The 27,003-nt window shown below is 43.5% G+C and overlaps 1 protein-coding gene and 1 pseudogene across 2 annotated transcripts in view; both read right to left on the minus strand.

Moving 5' to 3' along the window:
* The window catches only part of LOC130830284 (cyclin-Y-like protein 1), a 72,407-nt gene extending 53,757 nt beyond the window's left edge, over window positions 1-18,650 (minus strand). Inside the window, exons 1-3 of one of the 2 annotated variants that reach the window (XM_057697434.1) lie at window positions 18,521-18,650; window positions 16,789-16,992; window positions 5,409-5,531 (exon numbers count right to left, since the gene is read on the minus strand). In XM_057697434.1, the coding sequence (XP_057553417.1) occupies window positions 5,409-5,531; window position 16,789 (124 nt within the window). In that variant the 5' untranslated portion in view covers window positions 16,790-16,992; window positions 18,521-18,650. Of the gene's footprint in view, window positions 1-5,408; window positions 5,532-16,788; window positions 17,053-18,520 lie in introns of those variants that run through there. The other variant, XM_057697433.1, reaches the window with a different exon arrangement.
* Window positions 18,651-21,167: 2,517 nt separating this feature from the next.
* On the minus strand, window positions 21,168-22,138 carry LOC130829815 (proline-rich protein 18-like; annotated as a pseudogene).
* Between the last annotated feature and the right edge of the window lie 4,865 nt (window positions 22,139-27,003).

Here is a 27,003-nt window from a genome sequence, read left to right on the forward strand (position 1 = left end):
GTGAGGACGGAGGAGCCTGGTGGACTCCGCAGGCCCAGTGAGGCACACGTCAGGATTGAAGAGGCTTCGTTTCCCACATTCTGTTCACACAAAGCACGATTATAGGGAAGGGCTTCCGTATAGCCCATGGAAAACCCCAGCCAAAAACAGCTTCAGCTGTCCAGATTCAGAGCAGAAACAGACATGAAGGGGCCGTAAGGAAAAGCAAGGATGAGCAGCACTGAGTTTTCACACAGGCAGGCATCTGTGCTAACTTTAGCCTCACTCCCAGCACAGGCATGTAGGGCCTGAGGACTTGCCAGCGGCTGGCGGGATGCTCCCAGGTCTCACCGCCTAGCTCTCCTCACTGCATTCAAGGATCTGTCTGTGAGCTCCAGTTGCCCTTCCTTTGCAGAATTTCATCAAAAATATTCGAGATGAGGGGCCCTTCACCTGGATTGTCCTGAACTGGCATCAGGGGTCTGAGACCCATTCAAAACAATCAGAATGGCAAATTTGGGCACATGCGTTTTCCTGGAGAGAAAATGCATCATTAGCAATAGATTCTTGAAAGGATGTATAATCCCGAAGCTGAAAATTAACGCGCGCGCAAGAGAGACGATATAGAGTACCTTACCAAGAGGGAGGACCGATGAAGTGCAAGCAGGTACCCCCATCTCACCCCCTCCCATCCCAGGGCCTCCTCTGCACACTTCTCCAAAAAAGGCTGGTTTCTTGACCCACTTTCACTCCGTTTCTACTCTGGTTCAATTAGGATTTTCTCAATTTCTAATCTCTCTCAGACCCTGACAAGATGACATCTTTCTGATGAGATTTCCACACTTTTTTAGAGCCAACGCTAACTGTAGGCACCTCCCCAAGGCCTGAGCTGCTGACGATTCCTCCCATCAGTCCTCTCATACCAAAGCCGTCCCAGTGAACCCTTCACAGCACTGCTTGGCTCTTCACTGTCTTCCTCTAGATCTGATTCCTCGATCTTTGGTTTCTCCTACAATTCACTGTGTTTTGACACCTTCAAACAAGGTTTTCCTGCACACCCATCAGTAGCTCTTTTAAAAACAATGTCTGGGTGGACCAAGTGTTGATTTCAAAATCTGTTTACATTTAACGTTATGTTAGAGGTGTGATATGCTCTGGTACGCATATGAGCAATATTTCTAATAAAACTTTTGCTAGCATTTGCTGCGCTCTCTCTAGGTGCCAGGCACTATTTGCAATGCTTGGTGTGACTGACATTTAATCCTGACAACTCTACAAAGGTGGTACAAGTGCTATTCCCAGCTCAAAATGAGAAAGTCAAGATGCACAGCAAAGTTCAAAAACTTGCTCTGTTTACACAGCTAGTAAACAACAGACTCAGAATTTCAACCCAAGCAGTTATGGCCCCAGAGCCCAATTTCTTTTTCTTTTTTTTTTTAACTTACCACGCCTTTTATTTTCTTTAATTTTTCCTAACTAGACATCAGTAGGTGTATCAAAGTTTTAATAGAAATGATAATCCTTAGGAAAAAACTTTACATGACCACAATCAGATAGACAATTTAAGTTCATATAATGAATTATATAAAGCAATTAAAATCATAATTTGACCCAAAAAGTGAGAAAAAAGAAGACATTCGCTGATTTGCAGTTCATCTCAAAATGATTCCCCCAAAAGGAAAGTATATGCACATTTAACCAGCATACTTTGTATATTCAAAGCTCTGGGAAGGATGACCTCCCCAAGGACAATAGCTCTGTGTTAAGCCACCACTAGATACCCTAGGCTTCCTGCACAATTTCATGAGACCTTTAGTTAGAGCTCATCTCTGCTAGGGAACCACTTTTTAAAAACTTTCTCTGGGGTGGTGTCTGAATAAAGACTTTGCTATAATTAAAAAGGACTTACAGGGGAAAGAGGATGTAGGAATGCTAATGAGGTTTTTGAAGAAATGCTCTCAGACCCCCATTTCTTAGCCATATTCCTTAACGTCTCTGTTCCGTAGTTTCCTCATCTGTAAAATGGGTTGCGCAGTATCAGAACTACAGTGTAAGGGGCTGGTGGAATTAAATGATATGCCTCAAGAGAACACTGGGAATGAGCAATATGAAGCATTAGATCAATATTAGCCATAACAGAATGGATGGAATGTAATATACTTGGTTTCCCAGCTCCTTAGAAGCCAGTGTGTCACATGCCACAGTTCCGGTGAACGAGGCAAAATTCTCCAGGGCGGACATCCCTTCCCGACTAAAGGGCACAGTATTAAAAGAATGCCTTTTGCGCTACCGTCTTCCTCACCGTCTGATGTGCGGCTGTGTGGTGTGAATGTTTCATAGTGACTTAGCAACCCCAGATGAAAGCCATACTCTAAGCTGATGAAGGAGAGACAGGAGCCTGGTGCCTCAAAAACTTAGTAAAACAGTTTCCCCAAGCTTGACTGCCTACTCCAGACTTCTTGTTAGAAGAGACATGGAAACTCCTGTATCTATAAGTTGGGTTTTCTGTGGTTTGCCATAGAATGTATCCCTCCCCGGTACCCCACCACTCAAAGCCAGGTCCTTCAGGAAGCCCATGGAAGCTCCATGAACTCATGGTTTCCAGTCTCACCTAGGCCTCCTTGCAGCTACTCCTCTACCTCTTTAGGATTTTGGGGGGTTTATTTTTGGCCATGCTGTGTGCCTTGTGGGATCCAAGCTCCCCGACCAGGGATCGAACCCAGGCCCCAGCAGTGAAAGCGCAGAGTCCTAACCCCTGGACAGCCAGGGAAGCCCCTCCTTACTTTCTTTGATGAGCTTCTTATCCTCCTTTCCTCGATGGGAACACTCTCGAGTCCCTGATAGGCCTCACTCTTTTTTTTTTTTCATTGAAGTGTAGTCAATTTACAGTATTGTGTTCATTTCAGATGTAGAGGAGCATGATTCAGCATTTTTGCAGATTATATCCCATTACAGGTTATTGCAACATATGGGGTATAACTCCCTGTGCTATACAGTATATCCTTGTGGCTTATCTAGTTCACATGTAGTAGTTTCTGTTAACCCCACTCCCCTAATTTGTCCCTCCCCCACTCCCTCTCCCTTTTGGTAACCGCAAGTGTGTTTTCTATATCTGTCAATTTGTTTGAGAGCCCTCACTCTCTTAAGCAGCTGACTCTACCTCCTGATGAACAGAGTTAAAAAAAAAATTGTATTGGAACAGTTAATTTCTCACCATGTGCTCCACCGGTGCCCGCAGTTATCCAGTTCTTGACATGGTGTAGGTGTGTTCCCCTCCTTTAGTGCTCGGAAAATCCTTCCCTTGATACATTCTCTCAGCTTCTGTTCACTCCTAAACCCATTGCAATCAGCCTTTGGTTTCAGCCAGAAATTCACTGAAACCGCACTTGCTAAGGTCACAAATTTGGCCTCACATTGCCAAAGAGAAATTTTGGGACCTTAATTCAAGTTGACCTCAAAACAGCATTTAACATGGCCAACTATCACCTCCCTTTTTGGTATTACTTCTTCCTACAGCGTCCATACTGCTTTCACTAAATTCTGAGTTTACCTACTCTACCCATTATCTTTTCACTTGAATCCCTTACACTTTGTCCCTGGCTAAATCCCCCTGGCTTCCTGATATATTCTATATACTCTCTTTGGATGAACTCAGCTAATTTGTAACCGAAGACCCACCAACATACGGGGATTTTGCCACTAGCAACAATGGACTGTCACCTTGCAGATCAGCCCTTCAACCCCAAACAAAATATCATTCAACATCCGTTTGAAGGTATCAGAAAGGGACCAAGGCACTGAATACGCATGGGGCCACATTTCTGGAAAGAAGAAAAACCCAAGGAGGGGAACCCTTATCTTTGACATGCCTCTCCTCTCCATGCACTCCTTACTCAGATGAACAACAAAGAAATCCACCCAGCTGCTCAAGCTGGATAATCTGCATCATTCTAGCTTCCTTTTCTCTCTTACACTCTTCATTCTAAGAATTATCAAACTCTGCTGACTCTCTCTCCTAAATCTCTCTCCTATCTCTTCCTTCCTCTACCTCTCTCACCACACTACCCCAGACGAAGGCCTCATTATTTCAAACACCCTGGAGTATTTAAAAATAGCATCCTATTTGGACTCCTTGCTTCCAGGCTCACCTCCACATGCCGCCAGAATTATTTCATTAAAATACAAATCTAACCATGTCACTCCACTGCCTAAACTGCTTTAGTGACTCCACTTCACCTGAAATGGGAAGCACAACATGAAGGCCTTTACTTTGGCCTTCTGAATGCCACTCTGTCTTACCTCCCATCCTATCCAATGTGCAATCCTAGTAGTTCCTCAAGGAAGTCCAGGCTTCCCTCTAGAGTCATGCCATAAACTTTGTGTTTCCTCTGCCTGGAAAATCCTCCCCACCCTCCACCGCTCCTGTAAAGTTCTCCCCATTTGGGGAGAATAAGTAAAATCCCTATTTCATAAACTCCACCCAAATAAATTCAAAGGAATGAAAGATTTCAGAGCAGGAACACATAAAAAAAAGCACTGGCAGAAGGCGCACATGTGTACTTTTTTCCCTTTAAGGCAAGGGTCAGCAAACTACAACCTGAGAGTCAAATTCAGCCTGCAGGCTAGTTTTTGTAAATCAAGTTGTATTGGAACACAGCTCTGCCCACTGGTTCACAGGTTGTCTGTGGCTGCTTTTGCCCTGCAACAGCACAGTGTTGAGCAGTTGAGGCAGAAACCATGTGGGCTGAAAAGCCCTAAAATATTTACTATCTGGCCCTTTACAGAAAAAGGTGACTGACCCCTGCAACTTTAAAAAAAAATTTAAGCAGATATTATTGAACTTAAAAGATGGAAAATTCTGAATATGTAAAACTTAGAAACTACTGATTCCACAAGTGCAAACAATATTGAAAGTCAAATGACCAAATGGGAAGAACATTGCAAATACGTACAGCAGACAAACAAATAGAATATATTCATCATACAAGTGAGGAAAAGATCATTCAAACAGGAAAATGAGTAAATGACTTCAACAGCTAATTGAAAGATGAAGAAGTATCAACGGACAATAAATGCATGACGATATTTTCTACCTTGTTAGCAATCAAAAAGGGGGAAAAGAAAGAAAGAAAGAAAGAAAGGAAGGAAGGAAGGAAGGAAGACAGACTCATAGTTTACCTTAAAAAATAAGCAAATAAAAAAAAAAAGTCGCACTCTGTACTGGCAAATGTTCAAAAAGCAGGTAGTCTTAGAAGAGGTAATGGGAGTAAAACTTTGACATACTACACTTTGGGGAAGACATTTGTCTGTTAGAACACGGGTCAAACGTTCTTTCCAACTAAAAAGCTTAGCAGTAGGAAAATGTTATTCTAGTATCGGCCAGTCTACAGCACGTTGTTTTAGGGTGACGAATCGGGTTTAAAACCTACTGTTTTCAGGAGAAGCCTGTGACTGTGAGTGTCCCCGCCCCAGCCTGCAGGTGGCGCCATCACCAGCACAGACACCACAGCTGTCTTCCTTGGCATTGCTCCCCAGGCGCCGGTCGCAGCCCACTGCCTGCAAACAGAAGCATGGCAGTCAGGGGTGGGGAGAGATACAGGGATGTCCTTCTGTATGTCAGAAACCATATTCATGGTGTGATCCTTCCTAAAAGCATGAAGAGGCTCTCTTTAGGAGAATCTAGTCTTTAAAATATACAACAATATATAAAGCTTGACAGTACCATGTTATTTACATGATTTTCATCCAAAGCCTAAATAATTCAAAAAGGAAGACTTGAGGCTGCCCCTTGAGGCTCCCACTCTTAGTTTTGTATTTATATTTTTATTCAGGTATTTGATGTACATAAAATAAATGACCATTACAGATATATTTCCTCTCTCCTCTTTCCCAACCCCTTCCCTCTCTTTCTATCCCTACCCTAGTCCTAGGCTCTCATTTCTTCCCCTAAATGACCACTATTTTGAAATTGATGTATACCCTTCTGGTCCATAGTTTTATTTTAATTTCTTTTTTTCTGTTTTTAATCTCAGGCTATACCTGTATCTTAACATCAATGATGTATCCACATTTCTCTGTATTCTGTTATCTGCATTTGTATCTTTGTATCTCTGTCTGTTTATTATTATCTATACCCAGACCTACATATCTCTACCTTTGTGTCATTATATATGCATACATATGTAATATGTATATATATAATCTTCAAAAAAAACTTTTATAAACAATTTTTAAAACATAAGAAACAAATTAATGAGAGTGAATTCATAGGATATGCTTATACTGATATCCTTCAGTCTCTTTTGAATTATTACTTTTGTGAGTTGTGTTTGGCTATTTGCTGGACTGTGACCTTCCTTATATGAGAGAAAGTGCTATGTCTTGTATTTCTTTTCATTTTACAAGTATGTCTTTTACATGATATGCGCCCAATAATATTAACTGATGAGCTGGTGTATCCCTACCTCCCCATACACATTCAACTTTATTTGTATGTATACGCCTGGTGTGGAAGTGCAGAGACCTTGGAGGCAAACAGCTCACTTACACAACCTGCCCTGTCCTACCACCCCTTCCAAGCTGCAAGACGTGGAACAACGCCAACTCTAGGAGACTCATCTTCCGCAAGAGTACGATAGAGGCAATCGTACATACATCACATTGGGTCTATTAAGAGTGAAATGAGAAAACACATGCAAAACTCTTAGTACAATGATTAGAACACTCAAAGGGCTCAACGAAAGAGCCCCTTTAATCATCTCTCTCTCTTTCTCATTTTGTTTTGACTCCCAGCCTGACCCCCTGTGCTGCTTTCGTTTGGGAAATTACCGGATCAGATTTCGTATCCAAGGTGTTGAAGGGAATATAAAACTGGAGGAAGCTGAAACCACATCTAGAGACCAATCTTTCCAAAATGGTCGTGCTGAAGGGAAGGAAAAAGATCAAATGAAAGTTTCAGGGAGAGGTAGGAAAAGTTCCAAGGAAGTTGAAGGAAAAGCCTATGATCAGAGATATTTTCAAATTCACAAAGTGCTGTGATGAAGAAAGGGCTCTGTGTATTTTCAAATGGCGAAAGCTACAGGTTTAGGCATCGTTTAGCTCAATGTGAGAAAGTTTTTAAAGTCAGAGTTATCCAACAAGAAAAGTTCAACCATGGGCTAGGTAGGAGAACTTGTGGCAGGAACTGGAGAGGGGAATAAATTATCTGATGAGCAGCTGAATTCTCTGAGATCCTTTCATGCTGATTATATGCTTTTTATAAAGTTAATAGTGAACTATTCATAATAGTTGATATTTATTGAATGCTTACCACGTACCTGACATTATGCCAAGCATGTTATACACATTATTTCATTTAATCTTCACAGCAAACCTTTTGATAGCTTTTATCTCTAGTTTACAAATGAGGTATCTGAGTGTTACTGAGGGTATACGACTTTCCAACATTACACAACTAGTATATTGCTTTAAAACCCAGGGCAAAAAAACTAAACTGAACTTGTTACCTTCCCCCCAAATTTTATGCCTTTTTCTGTTTTCTGTCTCCATGAAATGAGGTCAGAATTGTCTGCTTCCCCAAACTTAAAGCTTCAACCTCATCCTCAAACATGATCTCTCCCATTTCTCCCTAAGACAATCAATGGATTTTATCAAATCTGAGGTGGCTTTGGTACATCCGGGTACTTTAAAATATGGCTCTCAGCATGAAGGAGAAAGAGGGGATAGAAATACAGATTTTGCAGTTATCAAGAATGTACTTTGGAAAATAGTATAACTCGGGATGAGACTGACACTTTTATATGTTATCGTAGGACTGTAAAGGGACTCAACAGTGTTCTCAAAGAAACTAAATAGCACGAAAAGTGTTCCTCTTAGAATCAGTAGCGGGGAAATATCCTAAGCTGAATAAGTAATATGTATTCAACATTTGTCTTTTAGTTCATTGATTCAGAGGCTGCATCTTGTCTTTCTCCTCCTTGCTGACTCCTTTTGAGCTAAATCATGTATACTGGGACAATGTGGATAATGAAAATGTGCTTGTATGACTCAACTGTGCAAACCCTTTACGCCTACTTTTCCAGTTGCTCTTTATATTAAACAAAATGTAGATTTATAAAGATCTAATGAAGGTGTAACGACAGGCTTTTTCATTACGAGTATCAAAGTAAGCACTGAACGAAAAAATTAGCTTTTGATTCCTTCTTTTTGTAACTAGACATTTGATGATCAATTCAAGGATTAGTATTAAGAGACCTGGAAACCATCTGCAGAAAAATTGTAAGGAGTGCTTTCTCAAGAATGTCAGTATAATAGCCTGGAGTGTTTATACCAGAGGGCAGAAGACCTTCCCTCATATTCCACCTAATAACTACCTCAAAGCCACATTTTTACTATAACACCAGGACCAAAGCTCAGGATGGAGACCACAAGGCTAGGATTCATTAATAACATGTATATTAAGAGAATTTAAAATAAATAGAATGAGTAATAAAGATGAAATTATAAATGCTTTCAAAAATACATTTTATATAAGATAGAAATATTTCAGGGCTTCCTAGGTGGTGCAGTGGTTAAGAATCCGCCTGCCAATGCAGAGGTCACGGGTTCGATCCTAGCTCCAGGAAGATCCCACATGCCATGGAGCAACTAAGCCCATGTGCCAAAAAAAAAAAAAAAAAACATAAGATAGAAATATTTCAATAGAGCTAAAGAAATGTAACATGTACACTTTTAATGTTTTTATTAATCCAGCACATTTTTATCATTATATGAGTATACTAGCATTTTTTGCTGGAAACTCTGAAATTACAGAAAAGCATAAAAAGTGAAATTAGTCACTCATCATCCCAATATTAAAAGGAAAGCTCTACAAATATTTAGGTATCTAAACTACAGCTATATATATTACTCTATGTAGTATAATAATTGTGTGTGTGTGTATACATTATTTTTTACATTTTATGACAAAAACCAATGAACTATGACCATTTTCCTCTATTACTAAATAATCCATTTATCTTCATAGAAGTCCATTTTATGGCTTCATCACAATTTATTTCTTAATCTTGAGAAAGTATAATTTAAAATTATTCGATGACAGGCAGTGATACAGTAGTGTATGGAGCAGTTATCAAAGAAATCATCTGCAGAACCAAACAAAGATACTGAAAGCAAAATAAGCATAAAATGGCCACAGAATGTTTGCATGTAACAGTGATTAGCTAAAGATGGTGGGAGGAGGGGGCCTATCAGGAGGGAGGGGAGAGTTAGATAAAGAAGGATTTTGAAAGCCACGCTTAAAGAGTTCACAGTTTACCCTGAGGGCATGTTTGTGTACGGAGGCATACTTTAATAAAACCAATGTTTTTGAAAGTTTAATCAAGTGGCCATATGTTATGGGAGTGGAGTGAGGAGAGACTGAAGACAAGCAGACCTGTAAAGTGGTTACTGTATTAATTCCAGCAAGAGATGAAAGGGATGGCACAGGGAATGGAAAGAAAGAGGCATCTAGATGAAGAGAAACCTTTTGAGTAACAATGTCATATAACTGAGTCTCTCTGATTGGAGAGGAGAAACAAACATTACATTGGTTTTGAACAGGAAAGCTGAAGCTATGGCAAACCCCCAACTCAAAATTGTGGTAGCTATTTGGAGTATAATAAAAGAGTCTGTTGCAGTTCTGAATAAGTAACTGTACAAAAGTTACCTGCAATGTTGGAGACTTGAGCAAAAATAAGCTAAGGATAAAAGGAGTAAATAGCAAAAGTTTGAGAAGTACATGGAGGGAATGTCCAGAGTAAAGAAGGCAAGAGGAGGAAAATAACCAGGAAGAGAGGAAAAAGAAAGCAAAAGCAGCTAGAACTGGGCAAATTACAGAAAGGAATAAAACAGTAAGAACTGGAAAGACTACTGGATTTGACAAAGAGTTCCTGGGGTTATTTCAAGAAGGCAGTTTCACGCAACATATGGGAAAAATAAAACAAAAATAAAATAAAACCCAGGGCATCTGACAGCAGAGTCTGAACACTGTGCTATACCTTCCTCACCTTTAGTCTCAGCAGATGGACAACCGTGAACCCAGTTACACAGGCCATTATGTTAATATTTACAAGTACATGTGGAATAACTTGAGAGTGACTGATTTTGGACACACATTTGCATGGTTGAGATTCAATCAATGAGTAACTTGTGTTCATGCAACTTTCTACAAGGGGAGTAATTCTACCATTAAATTATAGAAGCACTGTTCCTGGGCCAAGCTCTGTCCTCACACATTTGTGTCCCTAAGCACTTTGCATGTCATGAGAATGAGAAGCACCCTTTATCTGGTCATCCAGGAAGGGTGTGGGTTTACAAGCTAGGATGGGCTTGTTTTGAAGCGGGTTTAGAGCCTTGCAAGATCTTGGGCAATCCAATACCTCCCTGAGCACTGACATTTATTTCATAATTTTTTTAAAATTTACTTATGTATTTATGTATTTACTTATTGGCTGCGTTGGGTCTTTGTTGCTGCACATGGGCTTTGTCTAGTTGCGGTGAGCAGGGGCTACTATTTGTTGCGGTGTGTCAGCTCTACGCACGTGGGCTTCACTAGCTGCGGCACGTGGGCTCCACTAGCTGCAGCACATGGGCTCAACAGTTGCGGCTCATGGGCTCTAAAGCACAGGCTCAACAGTTGTGGCACATGGGCTTAGTTGCTCCGCGGCATGTGGGATCATCCTGCAGCAGGGATGGAACCCGTGTCCCCTGCAATGGCGGCTGGATTCTTAGCCACTGCGCCACCTAGAAAGTTCCTACTTCAGAATTTTTTTTTTAATTTATTATTTTTTGGGAGGTACACCAAGTTCAATCATCTGTTTTTATACACATATTCCCGTATTCCCTCCCTCCTTTGACTCCCCCCCCCCACCCTCCCCGTCCCAGTCCTCTAAGGCATCTTCCATCCTCGAGTTGGACTCCCTTTGTTATACAACAACTTCCCACTGACTATCTATTTTACAGTTGGTAGTATGTCTGTGCTACTCTCTCGCTTCGTCTCAGCTTCCCCTTCACCCCCTGCCCCCCCAAACCTCGAGTTCTCCAGTCCATTCTCTGCATCTGTGTCCTTGTTCTTGTCTTGTCACTGAGTTCATCAGTACCATTTTTAGATTCCGTATATGTGAGTTAGCATACAATATTTGTCTTTCTCTTTCTGACTTACTTCACTCTGTATGACAGACTCTAGGTCTATCCACCTCATTACATATAGCTCCATCTCATCCCTTTTTTATTGCTGAGTAATATTCCATTGCATATATATGCCACATCTTCTGTATCCATTCATTTGTTGATGGGCATTTAGGTTGCTTCCATATCCTGGCTATTGTAAACAGTGCTGCAATAAACATTATGGTACATATTTCTTTGGGGATTATGGTTTTCTTTGGGTATATGCCCAGTAGTGGGGTTACTGGATCATATGGTAGTTCTATTTGTAGTTTTTTAAGGAACCTCCAAATTGTTTTCCATAGTGGCTGTACCAACTTACAGTCCCACCAACAGTGCAGGAGAGTTCCCTTTTCTCCACACCCTCTCCAACATTTGTTGTTTCCAGATTTTGTGATGATGGCCATTCTGATTGGTGTGAGGTGATACCTCATTGTGGCTTTGACTTGCATTTCTCTGATGATTAGTGATGTTGAGCATCTTTTCATGTGTTTGTTGCCCATCTGTATGTCTTCTTTGGAGAAATGTCTATTTAGGTCTCCCGCCCATTTCTGGATTGGTTATTTGCTTTTTTGGTATTAAGCTGCATGAGCTGCTTGTATATTTTGGAGTGTCAATCCTTTGTCCGTTGTTTCGTAGGCAACTATTTTTTCCCATTCTGAGGGTTGCCTTCTAGTCTTGTTCATGGTTTCTTTCACTGTGCAAAAGCTTCTAAGTTTCATGAGGGCCCATTTGTTTATTCTTGATTTTATTTCCATGATTCTAGGAGGTGGGTCAAAAAGGATCTTGCTTTGATGGATGTCATGGAGTGTTCTGCCTATGTTTTCCTCTAGGAGTTTTATGCTGTCTGGCCTTACATGTAGGTCTTTAATCCATTTGGAGTTTATTTTTGTGTATGGTGTTAGGAAGTGTACTAATTTCATTCTTTTACATGTAGCTGTCCAATTTTCCCAGCACCACTTATTGAAGAGGCTGTCTTTTTTCCATTGTACATTCGTGCCTCCTTTGTCAAAGAGAAGGTGCCCATATGTCTTTGGGCTTACTTCTGAGTTCTCTATTCTATTCCATTGATCTTCCTTTCTATTTTTGTGCCAGTACCATACTGTCTTGATCACTATGGCCTTGTAGTATAGTTTGAAGTCAGGAAGCCTGATTCCTCCAACTCCATTTTTCCTTCTCAAGATTGCTTTGGCTATTCGGGGTCTTTTGCGTTTCCATACAAATCGTAAGGTTTCTTGCTCTAGTTCAGTGAAAAATGACATTGGTAATTTCATTGGGATTGCAATGAATCTGTAAATTGCTTTGGGTAGTACAGTCATTTTCACTATGTTGATTCTTCCAATCCAAGAACATGGTATATCCCTCCATCTGTTTGTGTCGTCTTTGATTTCTTTCATCAGTGTCTTAAAGTTTTCTGCATACAGATCTTTTGCCTCCTTAGGCAGCTTTATTCCTAGGTATTTCATTCTTTTTGTTGCAATGGTAAATGGAAGAGTTTCCTTAATTTCTCTTTCTGCTCTTCTGTTGTTAGTGTATAGGAATGCAAGAGATTTCTGTGCATTAATTTTGTATCCTGCTACTTTACTAAACTCATCAATTAGTGCTAGCAGTTTTCTGGTAGAGTCTTTAGGGTTTTCTATATATAATATCATGTCATTGGCAAAGAGTGACAATTTTACTTCTTTTCCAATTTGGATTCCTTTTATTTCTTTTTCTTCTCTGACTGCTGTGGCTAAAACGTCCAAAACTATGTTGAATAATAATGGTGAGAGTGGACACCCTTGTCTTGTTCCTGTTCTTAGAGGGAATTCTTTCAGTTTTTCACCATTGAGAACGATGTTGGCTTTTGGTTTCTCATATATGGCTTTTATTATGTTGAGGTAATTTCCTTCTATGCCCATTGTCTGGGGAGCTTTTATCATAAATGGATGTTGAACTTTGTCTGAAGCTTCTTCTGCATCTATTGAGATGATCATATGGTTTTGATCCTTCAATTTGTTGATATGATGTATCACATTGACTGATTTGCGTATATTGAAGAATCCTTGCATCCCAGGGATAAACCCCACTTGATCATGGTATATGATTTTTTTAATGTGCTGTTGGATTCTGTTAGCTAGTATTTTGTTGAGGATTTTTGCATCTATATTCATCAGTGATATTGGTCTGTAGTTTTCTTTTTTTGTGACATCTTTGCCTGGTTTTGGTATCAGGGTGATGGTGGCCTCATAGAATGAGTTTGGGAGTGTTCCGCCTTCTGCAATATTTTGGAAGAGTTTGAGAAGGATAGGTGTTAGCTCTTCTCTAAATGTTTGATAGAATTTGCCCGTGAATCCGTCTGGTCCTGGGCTTTTGTGTGTTGGGAGATTTTTAATCACTGCCTCAATTTCCGTACTTGTGATTGGTCTGTTCATAGTTTCTATTTCTTCCTGGTTCAGTCTTGGAAGATTGTATTTTTCTAAGAATGTATCCATTTCTTCCAGGTTATCCAATTTATTGGCATATAGTTGCTTGTAGTAGTCTCTCATGATCTTTTGTATTTCTGTGGTGTCCGTTGTTACTTCTCCTTTTTCATTTCTAATTCTGTTGATTTGCATCTGCTCCCTTTTTTTCTTGATGAGTCTGGCTAATGGTTTATCAATTTTGTTAATCTTCTTAAAGAACCAGCTGGGAAACTGGTTTCAGGGAATGTTTGTTAGGATACCAATCCCATAGGGTGTGAAGTCATATAGGTAGATGGGTATAAGCTTGAGAACCCTCCAGGGATGACCACCACACACACTTCCTTCCCTCCAACCACTTGCTCTGGGACCCTGCCTCCACTCATCTTCCAGGCAAACTTTCCTTTCCGATGTTTGCAATTCCATCTGGCAGGTCCTTTCCTCTGTGCTGTGCTTGCTGCTCTACATTTTACATTAACTCCTTAAAGTTAACTCCTCTGTAAATGGCATCTTTCCCAATTTTCCTATGGAGCTATGTGTTTACCCTTTATGCATCCCCTGCCACTTCAATGGCAGATTTGGAGCAACAAAGCTAAACACAGGTGTAACTCGTCATCTTGAATTAAAAGTCAATCATGACTATGCCATTTGTTTTAGAATAGTTAGTCCTGGAAGAACAGAACTTTTAGAAAGTGGACCCAGAGAGATCATCTTTTGCTGGTGTGATTTAAATATGAGACTATATGAAATGATTGAACAAGTCTTTTGAATAATATACAACTCACTGCACATACTGTCTGACGATTCTATTTTTATTAACTGCAAAAAGAGTACGTGAAAACTAATAATGTGCCAAGAAGTATAAAAGAGGAAAAGCAATCATTAAAAATCCCATCATCAATAATTAGTCATGGTGAGCATCTTTTCATGTGCCTCTTGGCAACCTATATGTCCATCGACAGACGAATGGATAAAGAAGATGTGGTACACATATACAATGGCATATTACTCAGCCATAAAAAGGAACACAATTGGGTCCTACGTAGAGACATGGATGGACCTAGAGCTTGTCATACAGAGTGAAGTAAGTCAGAAAGAGAAAAAGAAATATCACATACTAACGCATATACATGGAATCTAGAAAAATGGTACAGATTAAGTGGTTTTCAAGGCAGAAACAGAGACACAAATGTAGGGAACAAACGTATGGACACCAAGGGGGGAAGTGGGGTGGTGGGATGATTCAGGAGATTGAGGCTGACATATATTCACTAATACGTATAAACTAGAAAAGTAATGAGAACCTGCTGTACAGCACAAGGAACTCCACTTCGCTGTACAGCAGAAACTAACACAACATTGTAAAACAACTATACCCCAGTAAAAAAACAGTCCCATCATCAGACCTTTACCCTTAACATTCTGGCATTTCATCTTCAGTGTTTCTGCCCTGCTTTATTTACAGATGTGAAATCATACAGTCAATTCAACTGTGTATTCATTTGAATCTAATAAGCATTTTCCCATTTTATTAATAATTCCTTGGAAAAAATTGTTTAATGACTACATAACAGCCCATGATACAGACATTATGTTTCTTGTAGTTTTGACTTTGAATGTTTTAAATTATGGTAAAATACACATCACATAAAATTTACCACCCTAACCATTTTTAAGTACACTATTCAGGATCATGAGTGTATTCACATTGTTGTGCAGACATTACCTTTTGTGGGTACTTACGCTGCCTCTTCTTTTTCCCTCCTTTTAAAACTTACACACAGTAAAATTCACTTTGGGGGGGGTGTACGATTTCATGGGCTTTGACAAACCCATACAGTTGTGTAAGCATGACCACACTCAACATGTGACACAGCTCCATTGCCCAGTAAATGCCCTCAGATTGCTCCCCTGCAGCCCACTTCTCTCCACCAGCAGTCCCTGGCAACCACGGAGCTGTTTTCTGCCCCTTTAATTTCACCTTTTGCAAAACGTCATGTAAATGGGATCATACACTGTGTAGTTTTTTGAGACTGACTCCTTTCATTTTTGTTCACGTTTAGGATAAATACCGAGAAATGGATAAAAAATGCCATTCCTTTTATCTCATGACTTCTTCATGGGTGCATTTTTAACTCTTGGTTGGCTAAGTATTATTCGATTGGTTGCTTTTTCAACACGGGTAAATGTCTCCCATATTACTGAACATCATACCTCAAATAGGAAAGGCAATGAAGAAGATATATAATTTTTTTCAGGACCCTTTTTCCTCAAAACTGTAGACAAGCTTCACACTTAGACTCGCAGAAGTCTGATTTTTATTCTTTTGTACATGTCTTTATTTTTTCTGCCTGGAAGCTTATCTTGTTTTGTTTTCAGTATTTGAAATAAAAATTGTAGCCAGGGTGGACCTAGTTATGTGTTTAGTTTCACTGATTTTGACTGAAAAAATAGTTGGCCTTTTGACTGCAAGATTCACGGTCTTTACTTGCAGTGCTGCATATTATTCTCATGTTATAATTTTAATCACTGCTCTTGTTGCGAGAATATCTATAATTCTTAAACTAGAGTTCCCTTTCTCTGCTCCTATTATTTCCTTATTGATCTATGACTTTCTCTAACATACATCTCATTTATTTGACCTTCTCTTATACTTCCAAGAAATCTCCTACAGATATCCCTCCAACACGACTGATCTTCTTTTTCCTGCAGTGACTATTTTGTATTTTATTATCTGATAGACTTTTTTTTTTTTTTTTTGGCGGTGCCATGAGGCTTGTGGGATCTCGGTTGCCTGACCAGGGATTGAACCCAAGCTCTGGCAGTGAAAGTGAAAGCCTGGAATCCTAACCACTAGGCAACCAGGGAAATCCCTGATACACTTTTCCATACTGCTCTTTCTTTCTTGGCAATCCTTCTTAAACTCCCCATTCTTCAGCCACATCTCACACCACCCTCACCTTACTTTCTGTTCCAACTGCGGCACGTACCTCATTCTCTTCATATCTATTTTCTGTGAGGTGCAGTCCCCGATGGTATTTACAAAGCACACTGGAGAAAGACATTTTGGAGTGAAAAGAACAGCACTATGGCTGCCTCCAAAAGCATTAGCTAAATGATAATAACACTTTTGAACCGGAATACAGACCAAGTGTCCAAATACTTGCCTCTTTTTAATATATTTCTCTTGACCTGGCATGCAGAACATCTTCGTAGATTATCGCAAGAGGTTGACCCAGTCAGTATTTTCTAACACTGTATGTTTCCATCTTTGTGACTCATCAGAGGGACAGCACTTTGAAATTTATTAAACTCTCAGCCAGGCTACATTAAATTTTAAGCATTCCAGAAGCATCAAACTGGGAATCTGGCAAGAAAAATTTATGAGGGTAAAGAACTCTCTCTTGGTCCAAAGGATAGGACTCCATTCTCCTGGGAAACAACAGCTATGCCAGTAGACAAGGTCAGTTACATACACAACTTATTTCATTGTGCTTATTACATGTGCATAAAAGAAGAAAATAAAGTACAGAAAAAGTGAAAGGGTGATTTGAAGTACTCTGCTTTTTTTTGGAAAAGCGCCAACTAAGGAAAGCAGCTAATAGGGTAGGGAAATGATAACCAAAATCTTCTTGTATCATGCTGACTTATAACCCTAAAAAGCTTTTCATTCTAATTTCAAGGGGGCAGTCAACTTAAAAACACATGGCTGAAGAGAGTATTGGAATTGACCTAAATACCGGAATAGGAAAACTGTGGACACTTAGAAAGAATGACATTTGCTTTAAGAGAGTATTAGAGGGAGGGCCCCAGCCCTCAAACTCCCGGGGAGAACTTTTCTTTCCACGGGGAATGTGCAGAAATGGGTTGGCAGCCGGCGCGCACACTGGAAGGCGGTGGTGCCCTGGAAACCGGGACCCGCGCCGCCCCCACCGCCCTTAGAAAAAGCCGCAGAAGGTGCAGCCCCCTCCCCGCCCTCCGGCGGACGCCGCCCGCCGCCGACACGCAGCGGCGGCAGATGCGGAGCCTGTCCCGCGGGGAAGGCGGGCGAGGAGCCGGGCGGGATTCGGTGTCTGGGACCGGCAGGCCCCGCGAGCCCCCGAGGCGGCAGCGCGGCGGAGGAGCTCGCCCCCCTCCCCCCCACCCCCCGCCCCCGGCTGGACCCGCACCCCGGACTCTGCGGGCCTCGGGAGGGAGAGGGGGAGGGGACCGCGGCGGGGGCGCCGGGGGTGGGAGGTGGCGGGGAGAACCTAGGGCCGATCCCCCGAAGGAGGGGGAGCGGCGGCGGGGCGAGTCGACCTGGGGGAAGGGGCCCCGGAGGGGGATCGGGAGCACCAGGGGTGGGAGCAGGGCTCGGGCCACCTTAGGGGTGGGGACTCCGAAGGAGGAGCCTCCCCACCCCAGCCGGAGGCCGCGGGAGCCGAGCGGGAATCAGGGCGCGGCCTGCGGGGATTAGGGGGGAAGCCGGGGGCGTGCAGAGCAGAGTCCCCGTCCGAGGGGGCACGAGCCCCTACGGGAGGGGATGGGGGGTTCCTCCGAGAAGCGGGGGTGCGGGGCGGAGACGGCGCGGACCAGGTCCCGGGAAGGGGTAGCCAGGCCGGCGGGGAGGGGCCGGGGCCGCAGACAGAACCCCGGGCTACGCGACGTAGGGGAGGGTGGGTGCGGCGACCTGGGGGCAGGGGCGCCGGGAGGACGCGGACACCCACGGGAGGGACCTGGAGTGGAAAGCGGGCGGGGAGGACCCGGCGCGGGCCGAGCGGCGGCGTGGCTGGACGCCAGGGGGCGACGAGGAACTGCGGGGGGACAGGGCGGTGCTCGGCTGGCGGGGCTCCGGCTCCGGAGGCGCAGGGTCGGTGTGGGGCCGTCGGGGGCTATGGGGCGCAGCTCTCACTCACCTCCGGGTGGAAAGCGGCGGAGGAGGCGGAGTCCGTGTTCAGGGTGGGGGGCGGCCACCGCGGGAGTGCAGGAGCCGGGGTGCGGGCGCCGACCGTTGGGGGCCCAGGGCGGCTCAGGACGAGGGCTGACCCGGAAGGGGTCGCCCGGACCGGGGGTGACGGGGGCTCGGTGTGTCGCGCACCGCGACTCCACAGTCGAGCCAGTGATCCATGCAGCTCCTGCCTCCAGCGCGAGTGCAGAGGTGCGAAAGTCGCTGCTGGCGGGGCGGCGCCAGGCAGACACCCGAACCCCTCCGCGAGCTGACGCCCAGTTCGGCAGTGGTCTCGGGAGGGAAGGCGGGAGAGCAAGAGAGCCGCCAGGGCCGCCTGGAAATGTAGTCTGGGGCGGTTGGGAACCCACCAGTGAGGGGGCGGGGCTTGGGGCGGGGCAGGCGCGGGGCATTGTGGGAGTCGTAGTCCCGGCTCCACCGCTGAAGCACATAATGGCCCCCTAAAGGACTCCAAGCCCCAGAGAGCTGCGGCTGCCTGGTATACGGAGGCGGTGGCTCGGGGACCTCAGACCTCCAGAGCGGGGGAGATGCGGGGGCTTCCCCCTGCTCCGCTATAGGGGAAAGGCAGCTCCAGCGGTAGCGCCTCGGTCTCCGCGGGGGCGGGGGAGGTCAGGGGTCGCCCCTGCGGGTGGGGGCGGGGCTGACGGCCTTGGTCGCGCTGGGCGGTGGCAGCTGGCGCCTCCTCTGTCACCTTTGGGGCTTGGGGGTCTGTAGCCCTTTGCGGGGCTGGGATCCTCACCTCCCAGGAAGGACAGTGGGCGCTGATGGCGCATCCGCCCCACGGCTGACTCCTCCCTCCCTAGACCCGGCGGAGCGAAGTTGTTTTCCCGGCTGTGGCTTTTCAGGCCGGTTCCAAGGAGTTGACTGATTCAACATAGGAAAGAGACATTCAGCCAACATGATGGGAGAAGATCCAGAAATTTTTACCCAAGAGGATATTGATGAAAGTACAGTCACTCCTTGGAAAAGTAATTGCTATAGAGTTTTAAATACTGAAAGCACTCTTCTTCAGCCTGAGCTCCGTAAGTTCTCATTAGACTGTGTTAGAATAAGGAAGACTGCCACTGTACTACTTTGCAAGGTGGAACTGTGGTTTCAGAGGGAGATACTACTCTATATTTGAAGCATCATAAAGTACAGTGTTTTAGATTTTAACCAGCAATGGAGACTTTTCCTTGATTCCAGGTCACAGGAGCCTCTATGAATCTTTATACACGATTTAGAAACACTGATCCTGGTGTGTAGTCTGTAACTCAGCTTTTTTACAAAGTGATAAAGCAAATGGTAACTTTATATGAAAAATCCCATGAGTAAACCCAAGCCCAGAGTTTTTATTTGCCCTAACTATATATTTGAGTTTTCAGACTGAGGACATGTTCTGAGTGGTTTGAGAGTAGGATTAGAACTCTGGTCCTGCTCTACCTAGTACTCTTACTTTGTTCCTCATTTTCCAGGTCATTTTGTCTATTCTCTGCCCCTTGAATTTCCATATGAATTTTAGAAGGAGCTTGTTAGTTTCTTCAGAGAGCCAACTAGGATTTTGATAGGGATTGTGTTGAGTCTGTAGATCATTTGGGGAGTATTGCCATCTTAATATTAAGTCTTCTGATCTGTGATTATGGGATGTCTTTCTGTTAATTTAATTTCTTACAGTGATGTTTTCCAGCTTTCGGAGTTTATTTGGCATTTCTCTTAAGTTTCTTTCTGAGCATTAATTGCTTTTTAAAGTTATTCTAAAATATTGTAAATAGAATTGTTTTGTAGTTTTTTGGTGGATCTCTTAGGATTTTCTATATACAAAATGTTGTCACTGTCAAATAGAAGTAGTTTCACTTCTTTCTTTCCAATCTGAATGCCTTTTATTTCTTTTTCTTGCCTAATCGCCCTGGCTGGGACCTCTAGCAATGCTGAGTAGAAACGGTGAGAGTGGACATTCTCATCTTGTTCCTGATCTTAGGGAAAAGCATTCAGATTGCGTGAAGGGAAGCACGTGTGAGTGTGTGTGTACGTGTGTGCGTGGGCTCGCAAGCCCCCATGAGTCAGTGTTGTGACCACAGAGCGCCCATCACAGCGCCCACTCGCCAGGCGGACCTTCCTGGTGGTCACTTCCCGCCAGCATCCCGCTGGGAAGTTCAGTTCACTGGAGTCCCCAGACTTTCCAAGTCCCCGGGACGTCTTTCCTACTCAGGCGAAACAAGGTCGTCCATGCAGCACTGCGTCCAGCTCTGCACCAGACGGCCACCCTCCCGGCGCCCCAGCACCTGACTGTCACCCGCTGCTCGCACTAGGGCACCCAGCACCCTGCAACCGCAGGGCGACACCCGCAGACAGGGCCCAGGTCCAGGCAGAGGGGCTCGGGACCTACGCGAACCTCAGGGGCGGGGCTGACAGGCATCTCCACCCCCGCTCACCCCCCACCACGAGCCCCGCGGACACTCGCGAGCGCGGAAGAGGTCAACAGTTGGTGCAGAAGGCGCAGCCGTGGGGGCAGGCCCGGGCGCGGGGCAGGGCGAGCACCAGGCGGGCCGCGTCCCGCGTGGGCCCCTCGGCTCTGGGCGGTGCATCCTCGTCGGCGAGGCGGGGTCTCCGGGGCGCGGTCACAGCGAGCTCAGGTGCGGCTGCACGTCCCGGGGCCCCGCCCGGTCGCGCGCGGCCGCCGCCGACTCCACGCCGCGGAGGCACTCGGTGCACCGGCGCACCGGGCCCTGGTCGGCCGCCGCGGCCTCCTCCTCATACTGCACGTCGTCGTACTTGCGCCGCTCATTGAGAAACGACAGCTTCAGCAGCGGGCGCGGGTCGGCGGGCCGCGGTCAGGGCGCTGCAGGCCACCGGGCAGGGGCGGGCGGCGGCCGGGGGCCGCCCGACCGGGCCGCGCCTGCAGCTGCTTCTCCAGGTGGCGCAGCTGGATGACCAGGACGGCCACGGGCATGAGGCTCAGGGAGAAGCGCAGGGCGGCGTCGACCCGGCCCCGAGCCCTACGCGGTCCCCGCGATGCCGTCTGCGGAGTCGGCCGGCCGGGGTGCGGGCGGGGCACCCGGGGAGGCCGGGCCAGCGGCCACTTCAGGGGGGCGGAGGGCCAGGAGCTGGACAGCAGCCCGAGGGGTGGCTCTGGGGGGGCCGCCTCTTCTTCTCCGCAGCCGCGGCGGTGAGGTGGGGGCCGCCGCCTTGCGGGGGGCGCCGGGCTTGCGGGGCGCCGGGCGCGGGCGGGAAGGGCATGATGCGGCCGGGCCAGCGGCTCGTCAGCGCCCTCGGTCCGGCCGCGGCATCTCAGGCTTCCTCACGTCCTGGCGCCCGTACCCCGGGCTTCACGCCAAGGCACCCCTCCTTCCTCTTTGCTTCCTCCCTCCCTCCCTCCCTCCCTCCCTTCCTTCCTTCCGGGGCCCTGGGCTCTGCCCGGACTCGCGGCTTCGCGCCCACCTCGGCGGGGCAGCACCGGCCGCCGGGTCCACGCCGAACCAGACACGCCGGCGGGAGGAGGAGCCGCGCGCGGAGGCCCAGGATGCGGCGGGGCGAGGAGCCTAGGCGCCCGGCGCGTGTCACGACCCACTGGGCCTCCCCACCGTTTCATATTCTTTATCAGCTATCAAAGAACATTCACATACACAGCCTCAATTTATTCTTTAACAACCTCCCAGTTGTTATATTTTTAATACAAATGCAAAGTTAATATTTTACTTTGAAAATATGATCTCACGAATTCCCATAACAATGAAAAGCATAAATGTGTTAATATTTGTACACTCCTGTGCCTTCCTGAATGGTCCTGAGGGTGGAAGAGGGAAGGATGGAAACTAGGTTGACTTAGGATTTTTTAAAAGTTTCTATTTGGCTCATGTTCCCTAAAAACATCCAAAAGCAATTGCCACACACCCACCTCCAACACATGCTGAATGATAAGGATGCATATGTCAACTTTCAGGAGGTTTAAAAAAGAAACTCCTCCCATTATAACAGTTTCACGACTATCATTGTAACAACCCATAATCCATAAGAGTATCACCAAGAACCGCAGGAAGCACGCGGCCACCCACGTAGCATTTGTCCTGTAGGCCTGTGTCATGTGTGGGATACAACAACAGCCCATACACAGTAAAAACTATTTAGAGAAATTCAAGTCTCTCAACAACACGTTGGCACACAGTTACCATTTGGATCCATCCATGTCAGCTTTTTTGTTGTTGCTGTTAAGCTTTTTATTGGAATATAAGTGCTTTACACTCTTGTACCAGTTTTTGCGGTACACCAAAGTGAATCAGCTGTATTTATACATATATCCCCATATCCCCTCCTTCCCATGACTCCCTCCTGCCCTCCCTGTCCTGGCCCTCTAAAGCATCACCCATCATGGAGTTGATCTCCCTTTGTTATACAGCAACTTCCCACTAGCTATCTATTTTTACAGTTGGTAGTGTATCTATGTCTATGCTACTCTCTGACTTCGTCTTAGCTTCCCCTTCGCTGCCCCACCCAACCCCGTGTCCTCAAGTCCATTCTTAGTTTTTATGGTTAGCTTTTACAAGCACAGGCTTTGACGTCAAAAAGAGATGGGTTCAACTCTACCTGCCCCTTACTAGTCATGACTTTGAACACACTGTTTAACTTTCCTAAGCTTCAGTTTCCAAAAGAGACATAATTATATGATTATTATGAGGGATAATAAGACAACAGGTATAAATCAGATAAATATCACACGTTATGGCATATTTTCAGGACTCAATAACTATTAAGTACTATTATCACTGTCATATAAATCCTATATGTGAGCAAACCAAAAGTTCTCAACCTTCACTTCCTCCCAGCATCCTTGAGGGCTACGACACATTCCCATATCAACAGATGACCTTTGGGGGCATTGCTGTTGTGAGGGGAAGCGTGTGTACTCATGTGCAGGCATGTTTTCATGTATGTATACTGCACCATCCTGAGAAGACACGCCAAAGATTTAAGATAGAAGTAGAGGGAAATACAGGTTGACAGAAAGCTTGGTACGTGATTCTGATAAATAACTCCTCTCCCCAGAAAGAATCACTGAACCAGGCTAAAACTGAAGATTAAATATTCTAAGTGAGAAAGGAATATGGTTTTTAAGGTGTGACTGGAAGTAATAGAGAAAGAAGATCAAATGAGAAGACAGTCAAAATTATGTTTACTTTAGGGGAAAAAAAGAGAACAGAAACTCCGTAAATAAGTTAAAAACACATAAGAAAATTAGTATATGAGATAATATCTCAAGTCAGGGGAGAAAGGACCTATTAATGTGATGGTGGAATAACTGGATAGCCATATGGGAAAGATATATTGCATCTATTCCTCCTGCCATGTTCCAGGACAATTTCTACATAAATTAAAGAATAAATAATTTTTAAACTATACAACTATTATAAGAAAACATAAGTTAATATCTTCACAATCTATGAATATGATACATACTGTTAATATTAACTACATAAAATTAATATTTAAATGCATGATAAAACTGTGAGAAAAGTAAAAAAGATACGTGAGATTCTAGAGGAAAGTATTTACAACTCACATCACAAAAAACAGAGCTATAGTTTTAAAAGAACTTCCTTTGAGGACACGGGAAGAGGGATAGGAGAAGCTGGGACAAAGTGAGAGAGTAGCAGTGACATTTATACACTACCAAATGTAAAACAGCTAGTGGGAAGCAACTGCATAACACAGGGAGATCAAGGCTCTGATTGGTGAAGACCTAGAGGGGTGCGATAGGGAGGGTGGGAGGGTGGCTCAAGAAGGAGGGGATATGGGGATATATGTATAAATACAGCTGACTCGCTTTGTTGTACAGCAGAAGCTGGCACAACAGTGTAAAGGTATTATACTCCAATAAAGATCGAAAGAAAAAAAATTTTTTTAAATAAATGAAAGAACTTCTTAAGAAAACACATAGAAAAATTGGCAAAATATATGAATTTACAGTTCATATATAAGGAGATAAAAATAAACCTCAAATACATGAAAAAAGTTGTCTTCCACGTTAAGATATATACAGAGTAATAACACAGGGAGATCAACTCCGTGGTGGGTGATGGTTTGGAGGGCTGGAATAGGGAGGGAGGGAGTTGTGGGAGGGAAGGGATTTGGGGATATATGTATGGATACAGCTGGTTCACGTTGGTGTAACTCAAAAACTGGCAAAACAGTGTAAAGCAATTATATTCCAATAAAGAGCTTAAAAAATACATATATACAGAGTAAAACCAAGCTGAAATATCACTTTTGGCCTATATGACATCAAATATCTGACATCAATATTTAATATTACAGCCTATTGGTTAAACTATACAGAAAAGGGACACTCGTATGCATCATTGATGAGGATACAAAATAGTGTAACATCTTGGCAAGATAACATCTCCAAATATTGCCATGCTACTAACTTTTGACCCAGCAACCCTAATTCTACCCTAACAATACATGGAAGAAAATACAGAATAACCAATGCACCAGGTTACTTGTTGAAGTATTGCTTTTAACAGAAAAAGAATAGAAAATACCCAAATGACAATCAGTAAGGATTGCATCAATTATATGCGATGAAATATTAAGCAACTATAAAAATGTGGGAAATATCTCTGAATACTGTTCTGGTGGAATCTATATGGCATGTTAAGTGAAAACAGTAAGGTGAAGAAGAATGTCTCTGGTATGCTAATTTTTGTGTTAAAATAGAGATGCACATATTGGCTTTATATGTATATATAATTATAAATATATATGTTATAAACACATGTATTTTAAATGATAAAATATTAAAATGTTTTCTTGAGGAAGAAGGAAGCTGGGTAAGAGACAGGAATAAAAGCTAGACATTTCTGAATATTTTGTAGTTTTGACTTTGAAATCATGTAAATGATTTTACATAATTTAAAATTAAATTAACTTAAAATAGCAATCTCTAAAAATGCAATTCAAACTGAAACAATTGTTTTCATGGTATTTGTGTGTGTAAGTATGAATTGTCTACAGCATGGAAATAAGGAGATCTTTTCTAACCACAGCCTCAAAATTCAATTTTTGACTCAGTTAATTGTGATGGTTAATTTGCAGCTTGGCTAGGCCACAGGACCTAGATACGTGCTCAAACACCAGTCTAGATCTTGCTGTGAAAGTAGTTTTTAGATGAGAGTAACATTTAAATCAACAGATTTTGAGCAAAGCAGGCTACCCTATATAACGTGGGTTGCCTTATCCAGTCAGTTGAAGGCCTTAACAGAAAAATACTGACACCTCCTGAGGAACACAGAATTCTGACACCAGACTACTTTGGACTCAAAGTGCAACATCAACCCTTCCTTGGGTCTCCAGTCTGCTGGATTTTGCATTTGCCACGATTATATGAGCCAGTTCCTTAAAATAAATACAGCACACACACACACATCCCTATTGGTCTGTTTCTCTAAAGAACCCAGACTAATACATGAATTTAATGTATTTTGTGTATTTTCTATTTCATTGATTTATCTATAATGTTTCTTGTTTCTTTTCTAATCACAACACTAAATTAAATTTCTAAGTAATGCTTTAGTTGCATAACAAAATTTTACTTTGTAATTTTATTATAATTAAGTTCAAAATACTTTCCACTCGCCCTTGTAAGTTCTTCCCGAAAAATATTCAGAAATATGATGCTTAATTTTAATATACTTGGGCTTTTCTCTACATATATTATGGTTGTTGGTTTCTGATTTAATTATGTTGTGATCAGGGAACATACTGTGTTAAGGTGCAAATCTTGAAGGGGTTTTTAGATGCACTTTATGACCTTAGTGAACATTACCTGTGCTCTCACAGGATTGTTCTGCTCCTGTTGAGTATAGTATGATTGCCAACTAGGTCAAGGTGATAAATGTCAGTGTTCAAATCATCTGTGTTTTTCTGAATGTTGTTTACATATCAATTACTGACAGATGCCTGTTAAAATACCCAATTATAATAGTTCTGTCACATTTATTACATCTACATACATTATAAACCCCACAATAGGCTGTTATGACTTTCGCTTTAAATACTGAGATATCTTTTAAAGAAATTAACCAGTCACATATTTACCATTTCTGATGTGCTTCATTCCCTTCTAAAGACATAGTTTCCATTTCATATCCTTGCCTTTTAACCTTAACAACTTTCCTTTAGGGACCTCCCTGGTGGTCCAGTGGTTAAGACTATGTGCTTCCAGTGCGGGGTGGCGGGGTGGGGTGCCTGGATTTCATCCCTGGTCAGGGAACTAAGATCCCACATGGCACGGCCAAAAAATTTTGTTTTAAATTTCTTTAGTATCTATTATAGAGAAATCTTTGCTGGCAGTGAAATTTTCTCGTATCTGAGAACAACCAACTTCACCTTTATTTATAAAAGATATTATTGGAAGACATGAAATTATGGTGACAGCTTTTTTTTTTTTTCCACCAT

Source organism: Hippopotamus amphibius, chromosome 10, assembly GCF_030028045.1.
Source record: "Hippopotamus amphibius kiboko isolate mHipAmp2 chromosome 10, mHipAmp2.hap2, whole genome shotgun sequence".
NCBI classification, from domain to species: Eukaryota; Metazoa; Chordata; class Mammalia; order Artiodactyla; family Hippopotamidae; genus Hippopotamus; species Hippopotamus amphibius.